This window comes from Petromyzon marinus, chromosome 32 (genome assembly GCF_048934315.1).
Source record: "Petromyzon marinus isolate PM22_M1 ecotype Great Lakes invasive population chromosome 32, UKy_Petmar_22M1.pri1.0, whole genome shotgun sequence".
Lineage (NCBI taxonomy): Eukaryota > Metazoa > Chordata > Hyperoartia > Petromyzontiformes > Petromyzontidae > Petromyzon > Petromyzon marinus.
This window is the reverse complement of record NC_133698.1, coordinates 2,800,346-2,817,453: the sequence shown is the minus strand read 5'-3', so window position 1 is coordinate 2,817,453 and position 17,108 is coordinate 2,800,346. Positions and strand designations below refer to the sequence as shown.

General features: G+C 44.5%; 1 protein-coding gene across 2 annotated transcripts in view; it reads right to left on the bottom strand.

Annotated features, from left to right (window-relative positions):
* ACAD8 (acyl-CoA dehydrogenase family member 8) overlaps nucleotides 1–17,108 on the bottom strand; it is a 597,193-nt gene that overhangs the window by 137,750 nt on the left and 442,335 nt on the right. For both annotated transcript variants that reach the window (XM_032964393.2, XM_076071224.1), the window contains one exon: nucleotides 16,381–16,518. In XM_032964393.2, coding sequence (XP_032820284.1) covers nucleotides 16,381–16,518 — 138 coding nt within the window. The remainder of the gene's footprint in view (nucleotides 1–16,380; nucleotides 16,519–17,108) is intronic.

The following is a 17,108-nucleotide window of genomic DNA, read 5'->3' as shown; positions in this document are numbered from 1 at the left end:
CTTCTCTTTCCGTTTCTTCCCTCGCACTGCTCCGCGGTGGAGTCCCCTCCGATCGTCTCGTTTCCCAAACCCTTATAACCTCTCTAAATTCAAGAAACGTGTTCACTCCTTTCCACCTAACTTCTTTTTTGAGTGGCACCTCTTGCTCTCACGTTTGCACTGCCTTTTTCGAATCGCCTGTGTGTACGTCATCGTTAGACCAAAATATAGTAACGTAGAGAGAAAATAAATTAAATAATAGAATACGACGTTTCGATTGCAACACAAGCAACTGTCATCAGGTAGAACTAAATTTGAGTGAGAGACAAAACACAGACACGGAGACACACAGACAGACACACAAGCAGAGAGAGACAACAGAGACACACAGAGAAAGACACACAACATAGACACACACACTCTATGTGTCTATGTTGTGTGTCTCTCTCTGTGTGTCTACGTTGTGTATCTCTGTGTGTCTCTGTGTATCTATGTTGTGTATCTCTCTCTGTGTGTCTCTGTGTGTCTATGTTATGTGTGCATCTCTGTGTGTCTATGTGTTGTCTCTTTATGCTTGTGTGTCTGTCTGTGTGTCTCCGTGTCTGTGTTTTGTCTCTCACTCAAATGTAGTTCTACCTGATGACGGTTGCTTGTGTTGCAATCGAAACGTCGTACTCTATTATTTAATTAATTTTCTTTCCACGTTACTTTGCCGAAAGAACCTAAGAATAATTCCTGCAGTCACGAAAGCTTCACATCAAGTTTAAAATTGAGAGCTTCACTTGCAATAGTACCTCACTTTTTCTGGCGCCAATTCCTCTCATATTTGCAAAAAAAAATTCGTAATTATTCGCGTGAGTTTCATTTATGACCGTCAAATACGTCGTTTGTTGGCTGCGCAATGTTTCTAAAGGACGCCGTAATTGTTGCCTGCAATGTCGACGTTTCTTTGTCTTTGCTTTGTTGCCGCTGCCGTTGCTGTGCTCGCGCCCCACGGATCTCCCGCGTAAAATAGCCGGGAAACCGCCTAAACGGAACCACCCATGTAACAAGATAATCAACTCAAACTATCTTCTTTGGTTCTTTCGGTAAAGTCACGTAGAATGAGAATAAAATAATAAAATAACACAATGAAATTCTCACGACGTTTCGGCCACAACGCAAGCGGCCGTCTTCACTGAAGCTCTGTCGTCCCGACAGGTCTGCTCCTTTCACCTGAAGATGGCCGCTTGCGTTGTGGCCGAAACGTCGTGAGAATTTTATTGTGTTATTTTATTATTTTATTCTCATTCTACGTGACTTTACCGAAAGAACCAAAGAAGATGAATCCTCGCAGTCACGAAAGCTTTCAATCGAAATTTAAACTCAAACTATTACAACTTTCAAAGTGCCGTTCGTTATTCTGCAAATGTGTAAAAAAAAACACTCAAGTAGAGCCATTGCTAATGCATAGCCTCGGGTGCATTGCAGATGCTACAATTATTCATGTTCGAGAAATGTATTTATCATGATAATGACCAGTGTGACCAGTGTGTTTAATGACAAATGTTACAGATCTCAATAATACGTTGAAATCACTGTCATTTATTGCAACGAATGTGTTTCTCTTGTCATATCCTCTCAATGTTATCCTGATTGTGCTATTAATATGAGGCTACGATGCATCTGCAGAGCAATCCCTGCATCTAAGAGAACGGCCCTCGGAAGCAGATATCACAGAGCTACTTTTGAGATCCTTCGAGTGACCTCTGGCCCAAGTGAACCCGAGTAGAGGACAGTACTTTTCCATGTGAGAGTCATATTTTTCAAATGACATTAAAAACCTATATTTTTAATCATCATAGCTGCAATTGTAGCTATGATGGCTGAAAACCATCAACTTTCTGCACTTGAGAACCCGATTGAATCACAGGCGGGCCGTCTGGATTCACATCCAAGATCCCAGCGGTGCCAGCTCAGCGCTCAGGTCTTGTCAAAATGTAGCAATGCCCGATGTTGTATCTCGATATAAAGTACCAGTCGGATAAATGTCAACAATTTCTGCATTTTCTTGAATGAAATAATTATTGTAACGAACGCAACCATTAATACCTCAAACTAACATCTGCTTCCAATGAGTACAATGCTCCAGACAGAACATATAACAAGTGTTCTTATTTTTATTTACAAGATAAATTCGATAGGTCCTTTATTCAATAAGATTATGCTCTTAAAACAAACGGTGTCTCAGATCCCATGATGCAAATCGCTGATGAGATCATTTAATACGGGCTACGATCTCTTTGCAAGGAAAGCTATCACTTCTGAGATGATGAACGTTTGAGATAAGTTATCGATGTGTCAAATGCATTATCGGCCAATCATTCATCAGCCATTGCACGTGAGAGCAAATCATCCCAGGCTACCCAAAGAAACCGAGTAGCACTCATCAATGTATAAAGTACAATACTCTTACTGCGTTTTTATGGTGCTCGAGTCATTGGGAAGACAAACATTAGCGGAAACAATTTTTAAGGTTTTTGGCAAAAAAAGGAGTGATTTGACAGTTTTATATTATTTTTGGGTTATTGAGTGATGCGTTCGTGCCTTTGTACAGTATCCCCTCGTTATTCACGAACTTGCGATCCACGATTTTGGCTATCCGCGAATCGCATCTGTAACTCTACACGACTGCATCGAGACAGAAATACAGTAATGTGATGAGAGATCAAGTGATGAGAGATAAAGTAACGAGAGATAAAGTGATGAGATTAAAGTGATTAGATAATGTGATGAGACTGTGATACGAGAAAGTGAGGAGATAAAGTCATGTCAGAGAATGTCATGAGATGTATTATGTACGTATACATTTAAGGTGATAAATTAAAAAGATAGGTTTCCGAAGGCCAATGTCATTATCCGTGAAATGTGCAATTCGCGAGCATCTCCGGAACGTATCTCTCGTGAATAACGAGGGAATACTGAATGCCCTCATCGTTAAACCTCCTTTGCCAGTACCAAAATGTAATAATAGGGTTTTTCCCCTTTTTTCTGGCAACAAAACTGAAACCTTTTTTTACGAGGATTCATGTCTGCATTAACCACAATACCTGCAGTCAAAATGCAAACAAAAAAATACTATGATAATATATGCATTGTCCTTGAAACTGATTGGTCCACACCAAGGGACGGCTTTCTTTTGAGCCTCGACCCAATTGGTGCTCGACCAGATGACGCCGAAAGGCATACGCCGTCCCTTGGTGTGGACCAATCAGTTTCAAGGACAATGCATATATTATCATAGTATGTTTTCTGTTTGCATTTGACTGCAGGTATTGTGGTTAATGCAGACATGAATCCTCGTTAAAAAAAGGTTTCAGTTTTGTTGCCAGAAAAAAGGGGAAAAACCCTATTAATACTGAATGCCCTTTTCAGACAATCCTGGATGAAAGGGAAGACTGTACATTGATGACGTTAGATACAAAATGCAGCTTTGGTACCCAGTACAGAACAATGCATCACTCACGCTGTGCTGCAAAGTCAACAACATCTGATCTTAACTTGTGCTCAAAGTTACCCTGCATTTCTTTCTTTCACGGCTGTCAAGAACCACTAAATGCTGTCCAAGGTTTCGGTGAGATATGATAATAAGCCACAATGTTCCACATTGAAAATGACAATCGCTTGAAGGGTTAAATGAAGGGCAACGTTTATAGGATGCAGGGAAGAGACAAGCCCATTTTACAAGACTGAGATACAAGAAAATGAGCAATGAATGTACAACATCAATTCCTCTGCTGGCATGCAGTTCTATTTTCATCATCTGGTGGTCAACCCCCCCACCACCATTAGGTCAGCTAGTGCATGTGAGTGATTGCACAGGGGACAATTTTAGGACCACAATAACGCAGTAATGGCTGGAGCAATTGCTGTTCTGTTTTAACACGTAATCACTACAATAGAAAAAAAACGAGACAATTACATCTTTGGAAAAAAATCTTAACGAAACAATTTAAGTGCAAACTTTGTATACAAAGTCTATGATTGTGAATTTAGCCTTGCAGACTGCTGGTGCAATTACTGTTCATAGGCACCCATTAGGGGTGACACGTTTCAATTTGAGTAAGCGTACATCGTTATGTCCCACATACGCGCGGCACTGCTGATGTTTTCCCCCAACCATTGAAACTATTGCTTATTTTTGGGTAAAGTAAATCTGGAGAAAGATGATGCAGCAATGTTTTATTTTTTCACGAAGCAAAACGCATGTGGAATTCTCCATTGTCAGAATTGTAATGGTCGTAGTGCAGTACAATAACCATTACACGACAAGTCCCTCGAAATTATGTTTTATATACGTGGGATGGGTACATATTTATGTTGAACTTCTTTCACACTGTATGTAGCCAACCGTGATAATCGGAGTTTGCATGGGTGTGTATGTATACTGCGCGAGGGTATATAAGCACACACAGTGGGACTTAGGTATGGGCAAGTCAAAGTGTCAACCTGCTGAGACGATTGTTGAGCCATCGTACATCTCCACTTGTGACCAAGAACTCGTGGTGAAATGTGCACGTGCTTACGGCACAATCAGTCTATTCAAAGGGACAGCTCCTGTTGACTTCCAAAAAAAGTTGTAACTCGTTATATTAACCGCAGAGGTGTGATGGGCTGAGTGAACTAGCTATTGGAATTTTCACTTGCAGCCGCCTAAGTGGAACACGAGAACCCAGACCCAGCACCACTCGATTGCGAATCGTCTAATGCTTCCCAACCTTGCCAACGTGCGTCAAGCCATCCGGCCACAGTGCCACCTGGCCAGATTGGCGGTCATTTTTAGGCAGCCGATGTTTTGAGTTGGGAACCAGAAGTCGGGACGGAAAAAAACCAAAACCATCTCGACCACGTAAGGGAGACGCTGGAACACTTACGCTCAGTGTGCTAACCAGGCCAACAGCCACTCAAGTCCCCTGACCCGTGTCTCCATACGAACGTTTAATTTCACGCCGTTTACAGAAACGTGCACAGTCACTTCCTCGGGTAAAACCTGCAGACGCTCGCGGTAGCAGAACACGCACTTGGCAACAACGCCAGGAAATTCAAGCTTCCGCCATACTTCCAAAGCAGTGCGGCGACGTGTGGTTTCCGAACTTTTGGGTGGCAGATCAGAGAGGTGGACTTTAATGCAGCTTCACCACGAAATGTACCCGTGGCACTGGAATAGAGAGGGATGCAGAGGATGCCAGGAATTGCACGGTAACACGTCCGCATAGGTTTTCAGTCGTACTGCGTAGTCATCTGATGTGTTTACAGGGCTGAGTTCTAATTTCTCAAACCGACGAGAATGTTCGATATTCAAGTTGTTAAAGTGACTGCGTCGAGGTTGCATGAAGCCTGGAAAGTCCTGTAATAAATCCATGAAGAAGCTTCAGCATCTATATATTTACCTAATAGTGTTGGTAGTTTACCTTTATTTGTGGAGCTGCAGACTCCATTAGAGCCTAACAATATATTTGGACTGTCAATGGTTATCAACACGACGCTTAGCGAGGACACTAATGCAGCGTGCCATCGTTGTTTACGGAGCAAATAAACGATAATGGCCATTTTACATAATGCATACATCTAAGCGGCAATTAGTGCCCATGTCATACTTGTAGTGCCAATTACCATATTTAAAAATGCATTAGTGCTAATTATACCAATAAATCGACATGCAGGCACTTAGGATTAGTCCTTTGGCTTCGTTTTAAGGCAACCACATTTGAAAGCAAAACTTGCATAACCGTGCATATGCACTGGTGGCACCTTTTAATGGTGGTGCCTTATTGCTTAACAACCTCATTACTTTCCTTTATTCCCCCACCACGTTGCATTCCTTCTCTATCCACCGCCAACTACACAACAACAACCGCCATTCGCCACTAAGTGGCGGTGATGTCACCACAGTGCTAGTGCCAGGCTATGTGCACGTTAAGGCCAAGTGAAGTGTCGAACGCCAGCTGGCAGGTCACGGGACAGACCCAGGTGCCATGGGTCGACTGAGATGACTGGCCGATGCACCACCTGTGCCCCCTACTGTGCCAACTTGCCGTGTTTAATCCAACCGGCGCTCCGCTCCTTGTTGTGAGCCAACTGCACACTCATGCAGACACACAGTCCCGGGGCCAATGACGGTGACCGATGCCTGTACGTGCCTGCACAGCAGGAGAGTGTTTATAACACGGCAAACACAAAGCCAAATTTATGTGCGGCCCTCATAGCTGAAACACAACTTCAGAGAAAGTCAAATGAAACACGATGGCTATTTGAGCGCAGTCAATGGTGGCCAGACCAAGACCATCGGACTCCTTGAGGCTGAATCGCAGTTGCCTTGCTCGGATTCGAACCCAGGTTCCTAAGCGTCGTTAGTTCAGTGCTCCGACATGGCCGTCGTCCCTGACAACCCCATGGGATGGCAGTGGAACCGCGCGGGGGTGTGGAGTCCTGCTCATCTCCACTGATGGTCCTCATCGTGTGGGGAGAGAACGCCAGCATCACGACGGCGACCTCTGCGCGAGACAGCCAGTGTTGACGTCCCACGCATGAACAGATGATGAGCCAGTTAAGAGATTGCAATGTAAACTCTTATGCAGTGAGAGAGCTTTCACACCCACCATCTCCCTCACTCGTTACCTTTTTACCACCACGACTGTCAGAATCCTATTAAGGAACCAATTTTCTTTGTTGTTTTTAATTAATAACTTATTAGTCAATGTATTACTGAAGCTCCTAATAAGCAACTTCCACTTGAGGGGATTAATTATAATTCTATTTTATTGCTAGTATTTACATGCGTGTCCAATTTACCAAAATAGCTACAATTTGCATGTTGTGGTGTGAGTTTGCAACAGATCGGGTGTTAACGTGTATTAATTGACAGTTAGACTGACAGGCTAAAAAATTTCAATCAGCCCCTCAATTACCATCTGATTAGCATTGGACTTAAAACAACTAATTAATTGGGTCAGAATCCCAATGCAGCTCAATTTGAATAATAATGAATTAACACTGGAGCTGGACTGGGGCTTCTTGAGCACTTGTACTGTGTATGCTCTCAACTCATACGCCGCATTCATTTACGAAGTACTTACAGGATTCTTACGAGTTACTTAAATGCGTGAGCCAACCCACAGACAAAGCAAGGCTTAACCAAAATGTTTGGAGGACAATCGTTTTCTTTTTTTTACTTACTCCAAATTATACCCTGTGCCATCATGTAGAGCGCTGCGCGAGATTAGAACACCTGGTACATGCCCATCCATTTAGCAGGCACGCAAAAAATCTGTCAAAACTTGACCCCTCCACCCCTCCCTGTACGCACGCCAAATTCTTACACACCCCCCCACCACCCCGAATCCTATAGAACGGCCGATATTGAATCCAAGCAGAAACGATCAAGGATTAATAATATTAACGTGTTTAAGCAAAATAGTCCACCGCCAGACTATCTAACTCATTAGAAGGCCAATGTAGACAATTATCGAGGCTTCACACCCCCCCCCCCCGTTTCCTATGCGTACATTGTCAGTAGACCCCCCCCCCCATACGCAAGTGCACGCATTTGGGTCAACCCCCCTCCCCCCTCCATGCGTACGCACTAAATGTATGGCCCCGACCCTTGCAGTGAGCAAAGCGCACCGAACCTCGCCCGAGAACGGCCACTGAGGGGGACGTCGCGGGGCCATTTCTAAAAAGACAACGTCAAAATTTCGCGAGAGTCCACGAGGTGATGCCAACGAACGCCGTCGCCGCTGCATCACGCCTCGAACGGGGGGATCGTCCACTCGGGTGGCGGCGGGCTTGTGCCTTCAAAGCCTGGGAGATGCCCTTGCAATGGGGAGAGCGCTCTGCGCTGGAGGATGCACGCTCTTATTGAACGGTACGCGTTGGTTGGGACGCAGGGCACCTCGCAATGGCGGAGGGACGGGGGCTGGGGGGGAGGGTGGGGATTGGAGAGCAGGGGGGGGGGCGGTGGGGGGGGGGTCACCGGTTTAGCCAATCAGCACGCTCGTCGCGTCAACGAACCGAGAGTTCGCCCTCCCATTGACGCGTGCTGCCCAAATAGTAAATTTACTACGACAATGAGCCAAGAATGTCTGTGTGTCCCGCGTGTGACGTCACTCCACGTAGGCCAGCCCCCCTCATTAATAATCATCAGGTGACGTCCTCCACATGGACCCCCCCCCCCCTCATTAATAATCATGAGCAGGTTACGTCACTGCACATCGAACAGCCCTACTAATTAATAATCATGAACATGTGACGTCCTCCAAATGGACACCCCCCCCCCCACATTCAAAATAATTAGCGGATGATGTCACTCCACATGTCGGGGCGAGGCGCCTCCTCCCCCCTCCCCGGCATCAACTAACAACCCTCACTGCAAGGACAGAAACCTCACGTCACGTGATCTCCGTGGCGCTATTGAGACATCAAAGTAAAAAGGACGTCATGATGAACAAGGGATTATAACCTTTAAATGAAATATGTCTGTTTCATCGCGCCCTTACAAATTGCACACGCATTGATGCAATGAACATCACGTCGCGGTCTGCTTTTCGATTTTAAGTTTCAGATTTACTGCAATACACCCGTCCTTGGACGGGGAAAAGGCTTGTATCTCCAGATTGTGTGTGAGGGCAAACTCTTGCCTTAAAATAATAAGCGATTTCGGTAGGTTTTTTTTTGGGTTAAGCTCATTACATTATGTGTCAGGAGTCCTCTTCATTGATCATTCTCACCTTGACATTTTATTTAGAAAACAACTGAATCATTTTCCAAGCACCGACGAAAGAAGTTTCACAGAAGCTGATACGAAGGCATTCGAAGCGGTCATTATTCGGAGCCAACGCACTCTTCTGTCCGATGCGTGGCAGTAAATAAACAAGTAAACCCAAGGCCACTGGAGGCTACTGGCGGCCTCTGGTGGCCTTTAGTGCGGCCCCTGACGTGCAGCACCCCCCCCCCCCCCAACAGTAAACAACATTTTGATTTAAAGCTTTCGTGACTGCAGGGATTCATATTCTTGGTTCTTTCGGTAAAGTCACGTAGAAAGAACCAAGAATAGTAAACAACATGTGACAACACACCTAATCATTATCATGCTGTCAAACCCCCAATGGTTTCAAATCTGTGATGGTCCTCACACACTGATGATGTCTTATCGGCGAAAGTGCACCCCCCCACCCAGATCCCTCTTTGACAATGAGTAAAGAACTCTAAACTAAACGGCCAAGTCTAAGTGGCTCCCGGCTCAAATGCCATCTGCCCATCTCTATTTGACACCCCTGAACCAGTGGTGGACACTCCACAGTTTATCCACAGAGCAATCACTGTTAACTCCTCAGAAAATTGGCACTCGTACTCATCCTGAAGGGAAGGTATCCGCAGTTGATAACCGACTAAGATTGCAAGTATGACCTTACAATTATGAGCTTCAGTCATCTTACAGAGCACCACTCTGCGGCCTTTGTTTACTCAACAAAACTTATGGGAATGCGTGATCAATGTATTTTAGTAAATTTTCTTTAACAGAGCAACTCCTACCACTGGTTTCCACATCACCAAGTTTAATCAGTAATGTAAAACCAATGCTATTCGGTAGGCATATTTTACAATCAAACAAAGCAAGGACCAAACTTGAGTTTTAGCAATATTAGGGGAAAATTCTGAATTACACCATAGTCACTTTATATTCACAGACCATGCGGGTGTATTGGAGCAGCTACTTCAAAGATATCATATCACCGCACATTTAAATTTGCTGCCACTTTGGCAATAAGTGGGTGCTGCAGTGACGAGGTGTTAACTACCTTGCCTGGCATACATGAGGTCGTGGGTTCATGGGTTCGTGTGTTCGATCCCGACGCTGACGCCTATATGTTTGGAGCTTGCGGTGTCTCTCTCCCCGTGATCGTGTGCATTTTTCTCCGGGTCCTCCGGTTTTTCCCTCCACATTTAGAATCAATGTGCGTTCAGAGTCTTTGGCTGCTATACATTTCCACATGATGATAAGCCACTTCGTTGAGCTATCAACTGTGGTTGGGTTACTTCTGGAAAAGAGCTATACAGCTCACTGGGGCCTTACCTGGTAAAATAAAAAGAGTAAATAGTAAAAAATAGTAATAAGAACGTGGCTCACAATCTGGGTTCAAATTCGGTACAGAGTCAACTTGCCACATCGTCTCCCTGGGGTTGATGAAATGATGATCGCCAATGTGTGGGAAGTTGAAAGTGATTGCCTGTTCAAGACACCGCCCGCCATCAAGCAAATGGCAAATTATGAGAATGATTTTGCGGCCTTAAATTAAATTGAGAATGAAGACACTGACTTTTATAACACCACTGTTATGACCGATGTTCCTCAGTAGAAACGTTATGATCACTAAGTGTATATGTAAGGTGATTATACTCTTTGGATCTATTCGGTAAAGTCACATAGGTAAAAATAAAAGAACAAAAAAATCACGACGTTTCGGCCACAACACAAGTGGCCTTCATCAGGTGAAGGGACTGGACTGTCCAGAGGACAGCGTTGGAGTGAAGACAGCAAGCCCAGGTCGCGTCCTTTAAGCTGTGTGGGAGGAAACAAAAAACGCCTTGACAAAGGAATTAGCATAACAATGATGTACTGGACCGGCACGGTGGGGGGGGAGGGGGGGAGTTTACATAATGTTGGTGTGAAGGGAAATAAGCTGCTGTGAAAGTTTGGAATACCACTACTTGAATAAATATACTGTACCATTGAAAATTAGTTTAATGTTTGGTTTGATTTAGAACATCTTTCCAATGATTGCTTAATTTGAAACCATCCTCTCGGTTGAAATTGTGTCTGTGTTTGTAAATCTGAATTGCCTCGTGGACAAATCTCTGATAAAAACCCGTGGGTTTGCAGAGAACCTTGGTATCAGAGAAAACTATATCGTGCTCACCCACAGCGTTGTAACAGTGATCAGCTACGGCAGAAGAATTCGTTCTGCCGTGTTTCAAATCTGATTTGTGCTCGCGAATTCGGTCAGAGACGTGTCGTTTCGTCTCCCCGATAGAGCAGTCACCACAGGTGCAGCTCAGTTTGTAAACCCCGGGGTACTGTAAGTCAGGAACGACATCCTTCACGGATGGGATCAGGTCACGGATTTTGTGTACTGTATTGAACCGGACCAGGATCTTGTGTTTGTTTAGAATTTTTGAGATATTTTTAGTAACGCCTGCTATATATGGTAGTATGATGGTTTTGACCGGAGTATCAAGTGGTTGTTTCTGTATGGAGGGAGAAACAGCTTGGCGGATGGTACGGTCAGAGTATCCGTTTCTCTTGAGGGCCAGGTGTACATGTTTTAATTCACTGGTCAGGTGGTGTTGGTCCGAAATGCAATGTGCCCTGTGGTATAACGTTTTGATGAGATAATTATTTTGAGCTGGGTGGTGGTGGGATTGAGGTTTCAAGTAGGAATCTGTGTGGGTGGGTTTCCTGTAGACAGAAAGCCCCAGTGAGCCATCAGGTCTCCTCTCAAACAGAACATCCAAGAATGGTAGCTTGCCATCTTTCTCCACTTCCATGGTGAATTTGATGGCGGGATGTCTAGAATTGATGTGGTGTAGGAAAAGGTTTAAAGCTGGGAGGCCATGTGGCCAAATGACGAAAGTGTCATCCACATATCTCTTCCACAGGGAAGGTCTGAGGGTGGAATTAAAACATGTACACCTGGCCCTCAAGAGAAATGGATACTCTGACCGTACCATCCGCCAAGCTGTTTCTCCCTCCATACAGAAACAACCACTTGATACTCCGGTCAAAACCATCATACTACCATATATAGCAGGCGTTACTAAAAAGATCTCCAAAATTCTAAACAAACACAAGATCCTGGTCCGGTTCAATACAGTACACAAAATCCGTGACCTGATCCCATCCGTGAAGGATGTCGTTCCTGACTTACAGTACCCCGGGGTTTACAAACTGAGCTGCACCTGTGGTGACTGCTATATTGGGGAGATGAAACGACATGTCTCTGACCGAATTCGCGAGCACAAATCAGATTTGAAACACGGCAGAACGAATTCATCTGCCGTAGCTGATCACTGTTACAACGCTGTGGGTGATCACGATATAGTTTTCTCCGATACCAAGGTTCTCTGCAAACCCACAGGTTTTTATCAGAGATTTTTCCACGAGGCAATTCAGATTTACAAACACAAACACAATTTCAACCAAGAGGATGGTTTCAAATTAAGAAATCATTGGAAAGATGTTCTAAATCAAACCAAACATTAAGCTAATTTTCAATGGTACAGTATATTTATTCAAGTAGTGGTATTCCAAACTTTCACAGCAGCTTATTTCCCTTCACACCAACATTACGTAAGATCCCCCCCCCCCCCCCCCCCCACCGTGCCGGTCCAGTACATCATTTTATGCTAATTCCTTTGTCAAGGCGTTTTTTGTTTCCTCCCACACAGCTTAAAGGACGCGACCTGGGCTTGGCTGTCTTCACTCCAACGCTGTTCTCTGGACAGTCCAGTCCCTTCACCTGATGAAGGCCACTTGTGTTGTGACCGAAACGTCGTGATTTTTTGTTATTTTATTTGTACCTACGTGACTTTACCGAATAGAACCAAAGAGTATGGATCCTTGCAGTCACGAAAGCTTCAAATCTAGAATGTAAGGTGATTGCTGGAATACACAGTGAACACTTTCCCTTGAAGAAATGTGGCAGTTTATTTAGAATATATTACTTCTGCTTCATGGGGACATTTCCAAACTTGGGAGCTGGAAAAAGGACTAAAGATTTCACTGGCTGTTGAGGCTTCCCACCCAACACTTTACACTTAGTCGTCATGAAAATTGGAAGATGCTGACAGATGAAATTTCATTGAAGTAGATAACTCAGCAAAAACAATCTATTCTTTCCTTGAAAATTAAAGAATCTAAATATGTTCAGCAGTTCTGTGACCCAAGGCAACCAATTTGCATGGAATGAACTCAAAGTTTTAAAAAGATGCTTGACATACTTGATACGACAATTGTTGGCCTTTCATTTGTGGCCAGGTCGCTTCTGAAATACAAGCTAATAGCTCAGTAGGCTTTACCTGGTAATATAACAATAATTTAGCTTTATTTGTACATTTTTTACGTGATTTGTTTGCCTTTCCTATATTTCGCACTCCTAACATGCTTTTATATTGTTTGTTGTGGTAACATTCTGACCTGCCCTAGTGGACATCTGTAAAAAAAGAGCTTTATAGCTCATCGGATTCCTCCAGGATAAATATTCTGATTCTAATTCTGGCTATGTTTTGAGAATGAGTCATAGGAAGGAATTTGACTTGCGCTCAAATAATCTGCTAAACAGTCATGAGCGACCATATTACAGGAAACTCGATGTCCATCGTGGTTCAGGTAATCACGAATAACCAAGAGCCTATCTTAAAACAAAGTCAAAGCATCTCCCCGCTCAGGTGAGAATGAGTGGATGCTCATTTCTACTCGCGGCCCTGAGCCAGTGATGCCAATTCTACATTCCTATGGCAGGTTCAACGTCCACATTGGACAACCAATTACCGCAAAGCAGTACTCATTGAACAATCCCAAATGTTGGATGAGTGGTCCACAGTCGGATATCCCGTGAATATACTGCATTCGTGCAGTGCTTTGTATTTGCACATGCACATGTTTACTTTATATGTGGACTACACATGTGTATGCGTTGATGTCGCAACTTTTGAATATTTGATAAATTAAATATAATCGATTAATAATTGCTTTTGGGTTTGACCACATAACGATGTTTGGATTGAAATTGCATCAAACATCTTCAGGACAAAATCCAGGAAGTCATAAATATATACAAGAATTTCAGAATTCATTCGTTTGGCTATGTTGGGTGGGTGGAGGGCCTTCCAAGACCATCTTGACCATATCATTACGTAACCTGACCAAAAGCTTAATTATGAATCATAATATAGTCTGTGAAACCCCACGTGTTAACAAGTATAAGTGGTGAGCCGGCTATGCACTTTGATATGGAATCATCCACTGAGCCACAAAGCTACCTCCAATATCGTGAGATGTTTTATTTTTTTATTATTATACGCTCCATTTAGCAGCTGGAACATCTGGATCGCAAGCTTATTTGATAAAATTCCCACAATACGACACTTGATTGATGGTTCTCTCTGCTTCATCGCTCCTCCACCTACTCATTGACCTTTCCTTCCTTTAATTTCGAGTCACTTTACAATCAAGAGCCGGCTGCAGTTGGCTGTTCACATCCGACAATAAATCATTCATTATTCATCACACTATACATCTATCATTAGCAGTTTGTATGTCACGGGGGAGAACGCGCATGTTGCGTTGTGCGACGCAGCGATGTTCCCTGCTTGGGTGTGCTAAGACCCATGCAAGGTTGGCTTGAGAGGTTCGTAATTGATGCAATCTTATTATTTATGGCAAGCCATGGATGTGACAAAGTGTCATGTTTTATTGCTTAATGAGAGTGAATTGTGGATGAGCTGTAAATCTGATAAAAGCAGTTCCTACAAATATAAGAGTGCATTTGCCTCAATTTATTATATTATTATTTCGTTTTGCCAATAGTCGTCTCAATGTTGAAACGATTATTTTGGAAAAGTCTCAACAACCATCTTTGGTACTCTTGTGTTATCCATACTGTGTGATGATGTGGCCGAGCGCTTGACTTCACAGCTGCAAGTGCGCGAGTTCAACATTTGTTCGGAGGTGGACTCGGGCCACACAGTGCTTGGCACACTCTTCAATGAACCTGGTCACGGCTAACATCAGTCACGAGTGTTGTGTGAACTGGACTTGCCCTCCCTCCAAGCCCATTCATCACCTATGCTGCACAGCACGGTGAAACATGGTTAGCAAACCAAATGAGTACCAGAGTGAAGGGAGGCCCTCGTCCAGCAGTGGATTGACAAAGGGCTCCAAATCATTACGCGTGTATTACATAATCGGAATAAGACATACATTCAGGCGATATCTGAAACAAATCAAAGTTGCAGCCGAGCCTCTTTATCCTCAAGAGGACAACGACAATGAAGATGACTAACGAGTTCCGCCATGGAGAGACTGCTCCCGCAGCGCTGTGCCATGTCAGCTGTGCCGTGTCGGCTGCACGTGTGCACGTACATTGAACTTGTCGCACCGCGCATAGCCAATTGTGCTAACCGGAGGTGCTGTGCCGTGTCGTCTGCGCCATGTCCACGGGCCTCCCGCTGTGCCCCGCCGTGCGGGGACACTTCCCTCCACCGTTGTCCACAATGCAAAGTGTCCCACGCTGTCCGTCCAGATAGTGTGGACTCAGGGCCCAGGGATTGCCATTCATCGGGCAATGGAGGAGACTACGAAGTGTGGTGTTTTTTTGTGGTTGGGCTGTATAGCCTCTTCGGGAACTGGAGATTATGCCGACCAATGTGCGGTAGGTACGGCAAACACACACAGGGCAGAGAAAAGCTAAAAACAGCCAAGATCTCTTGTTTCTCCTCTGGACTTCAAGAGAATCCACCACAAACCTAGGGGCCTACTGACATTCATCTAGGCGACATCAATGAACTTCTTGGAACTACCAATATTTTCATTGCAAACGTTTTGATTAAAAAAACAACAAAATACATCTGATTTTAAATGATATTGCTGTGCCGGGGGAAAAAATGAAGTAAATCTGGTCATGAATAATTCATGACTGAGCACCTGCCATTTACTCCGATGTAAAGCCAAGGGTGGTGGTGGTGTGAGGTGACATCACATGTAAGACAACTTGTAATTTGCCTTTTAACTGCCCCGACTAGCTCATTAACGCTCACAATGTTGTGCCTTGCATCACACTATCAGTGCACTCCTCACTGTCTCTGCGGGAATGTCCGAGGCTTAAAGGAGTGACAAGAAGTTCATATTAGCAAGTCAAATATCCTGCGTCGCAGCCATATTTCTTATCTTATCTGAAATAAGCGAATCCCTGGGTTAAGTTTGGGTCTGATGGTTATGGCGGCACAGATTGTGTTAATTCGCAAAACCTAAGAGAAATTGAGAGCATTTTCCAATTCAGCTTTGAAGCAAAGTAAACACAACTGTGTGCAGCCTTGCAAAGCACTCTCATGAAGATAAACGCATGAGGGACATTGCATGTGGAGTGCTCCATTTGTTAAAAAGGCTAATTTGGTAATTTGGGATTGGGAATTCCAGCTTCTATTGATGTGCTGAGCGAAGTACATCAATAGAGGCCCCCTTGAGCCACCCGGCCACCCATGCCCATATTTCTGCCAAATTAAGTGTCAAAATCACAATTTACGGATCGTTCTCGCTCTGAGTAATGTCCATAGGCCAATGGAACCGTCGCGTTTATTTCAACATACCTTATTTTCTTTCTTGCCAAAGCTGAGGCCAGGGGTTCCCTTCTCCACCACGATGCAGGAGATGCCTTTGGCGCCCTTTCCGCCAGTGCGACACATCACCACGTAGATGTCTGCCTCCCCACCTCCACTGATGAACGCCTACGAGTACACACCAAGAGACGCGGCCCCCTGTTTGCCGTTGCATACATTTTTCAGGCGACTGCCGTTGTGCGAAACACCTAATTATAACGTCTCCGGTGAGTTGTTGGGTCGTACCGATGTCTGAACAACTCACGGTACAGCCCCGAATGGACATCGGAGAGCTGTGCAGAACAACTGCAGACACCTGTGCAGGGGCAATTACACCGCCACTGCGGATGAGGGAATGACAAGCTATCATGAACAGATGCATTTGTCTCTGCAGTGCTGATGTTGACATGCCGCAACAGGTATTTATTTAAGGCTGAGTAGAAGTACAGGAGGACCGGTATAGGTTCAGATATCACATGCCATTTGCCGCGATCATAGCACTGCCCGTGAACCACTGCTCGTTAAGTGCACGTGATTAAGATCCCCCATATAGCTTTCCCAGGTTGCTGGGGCAAGTTCTGTTAGCGAGCGCCAATGAAGGCGGGCACAGTGAACGTGGACACGAGAGGTTGGTTGCGGCCAGCACCACACCAAGCCATCTTTGTGTACCGAGTGCTAAAGTTTACACACTGCACCAGCTACTCATTAAATGCTCAGTC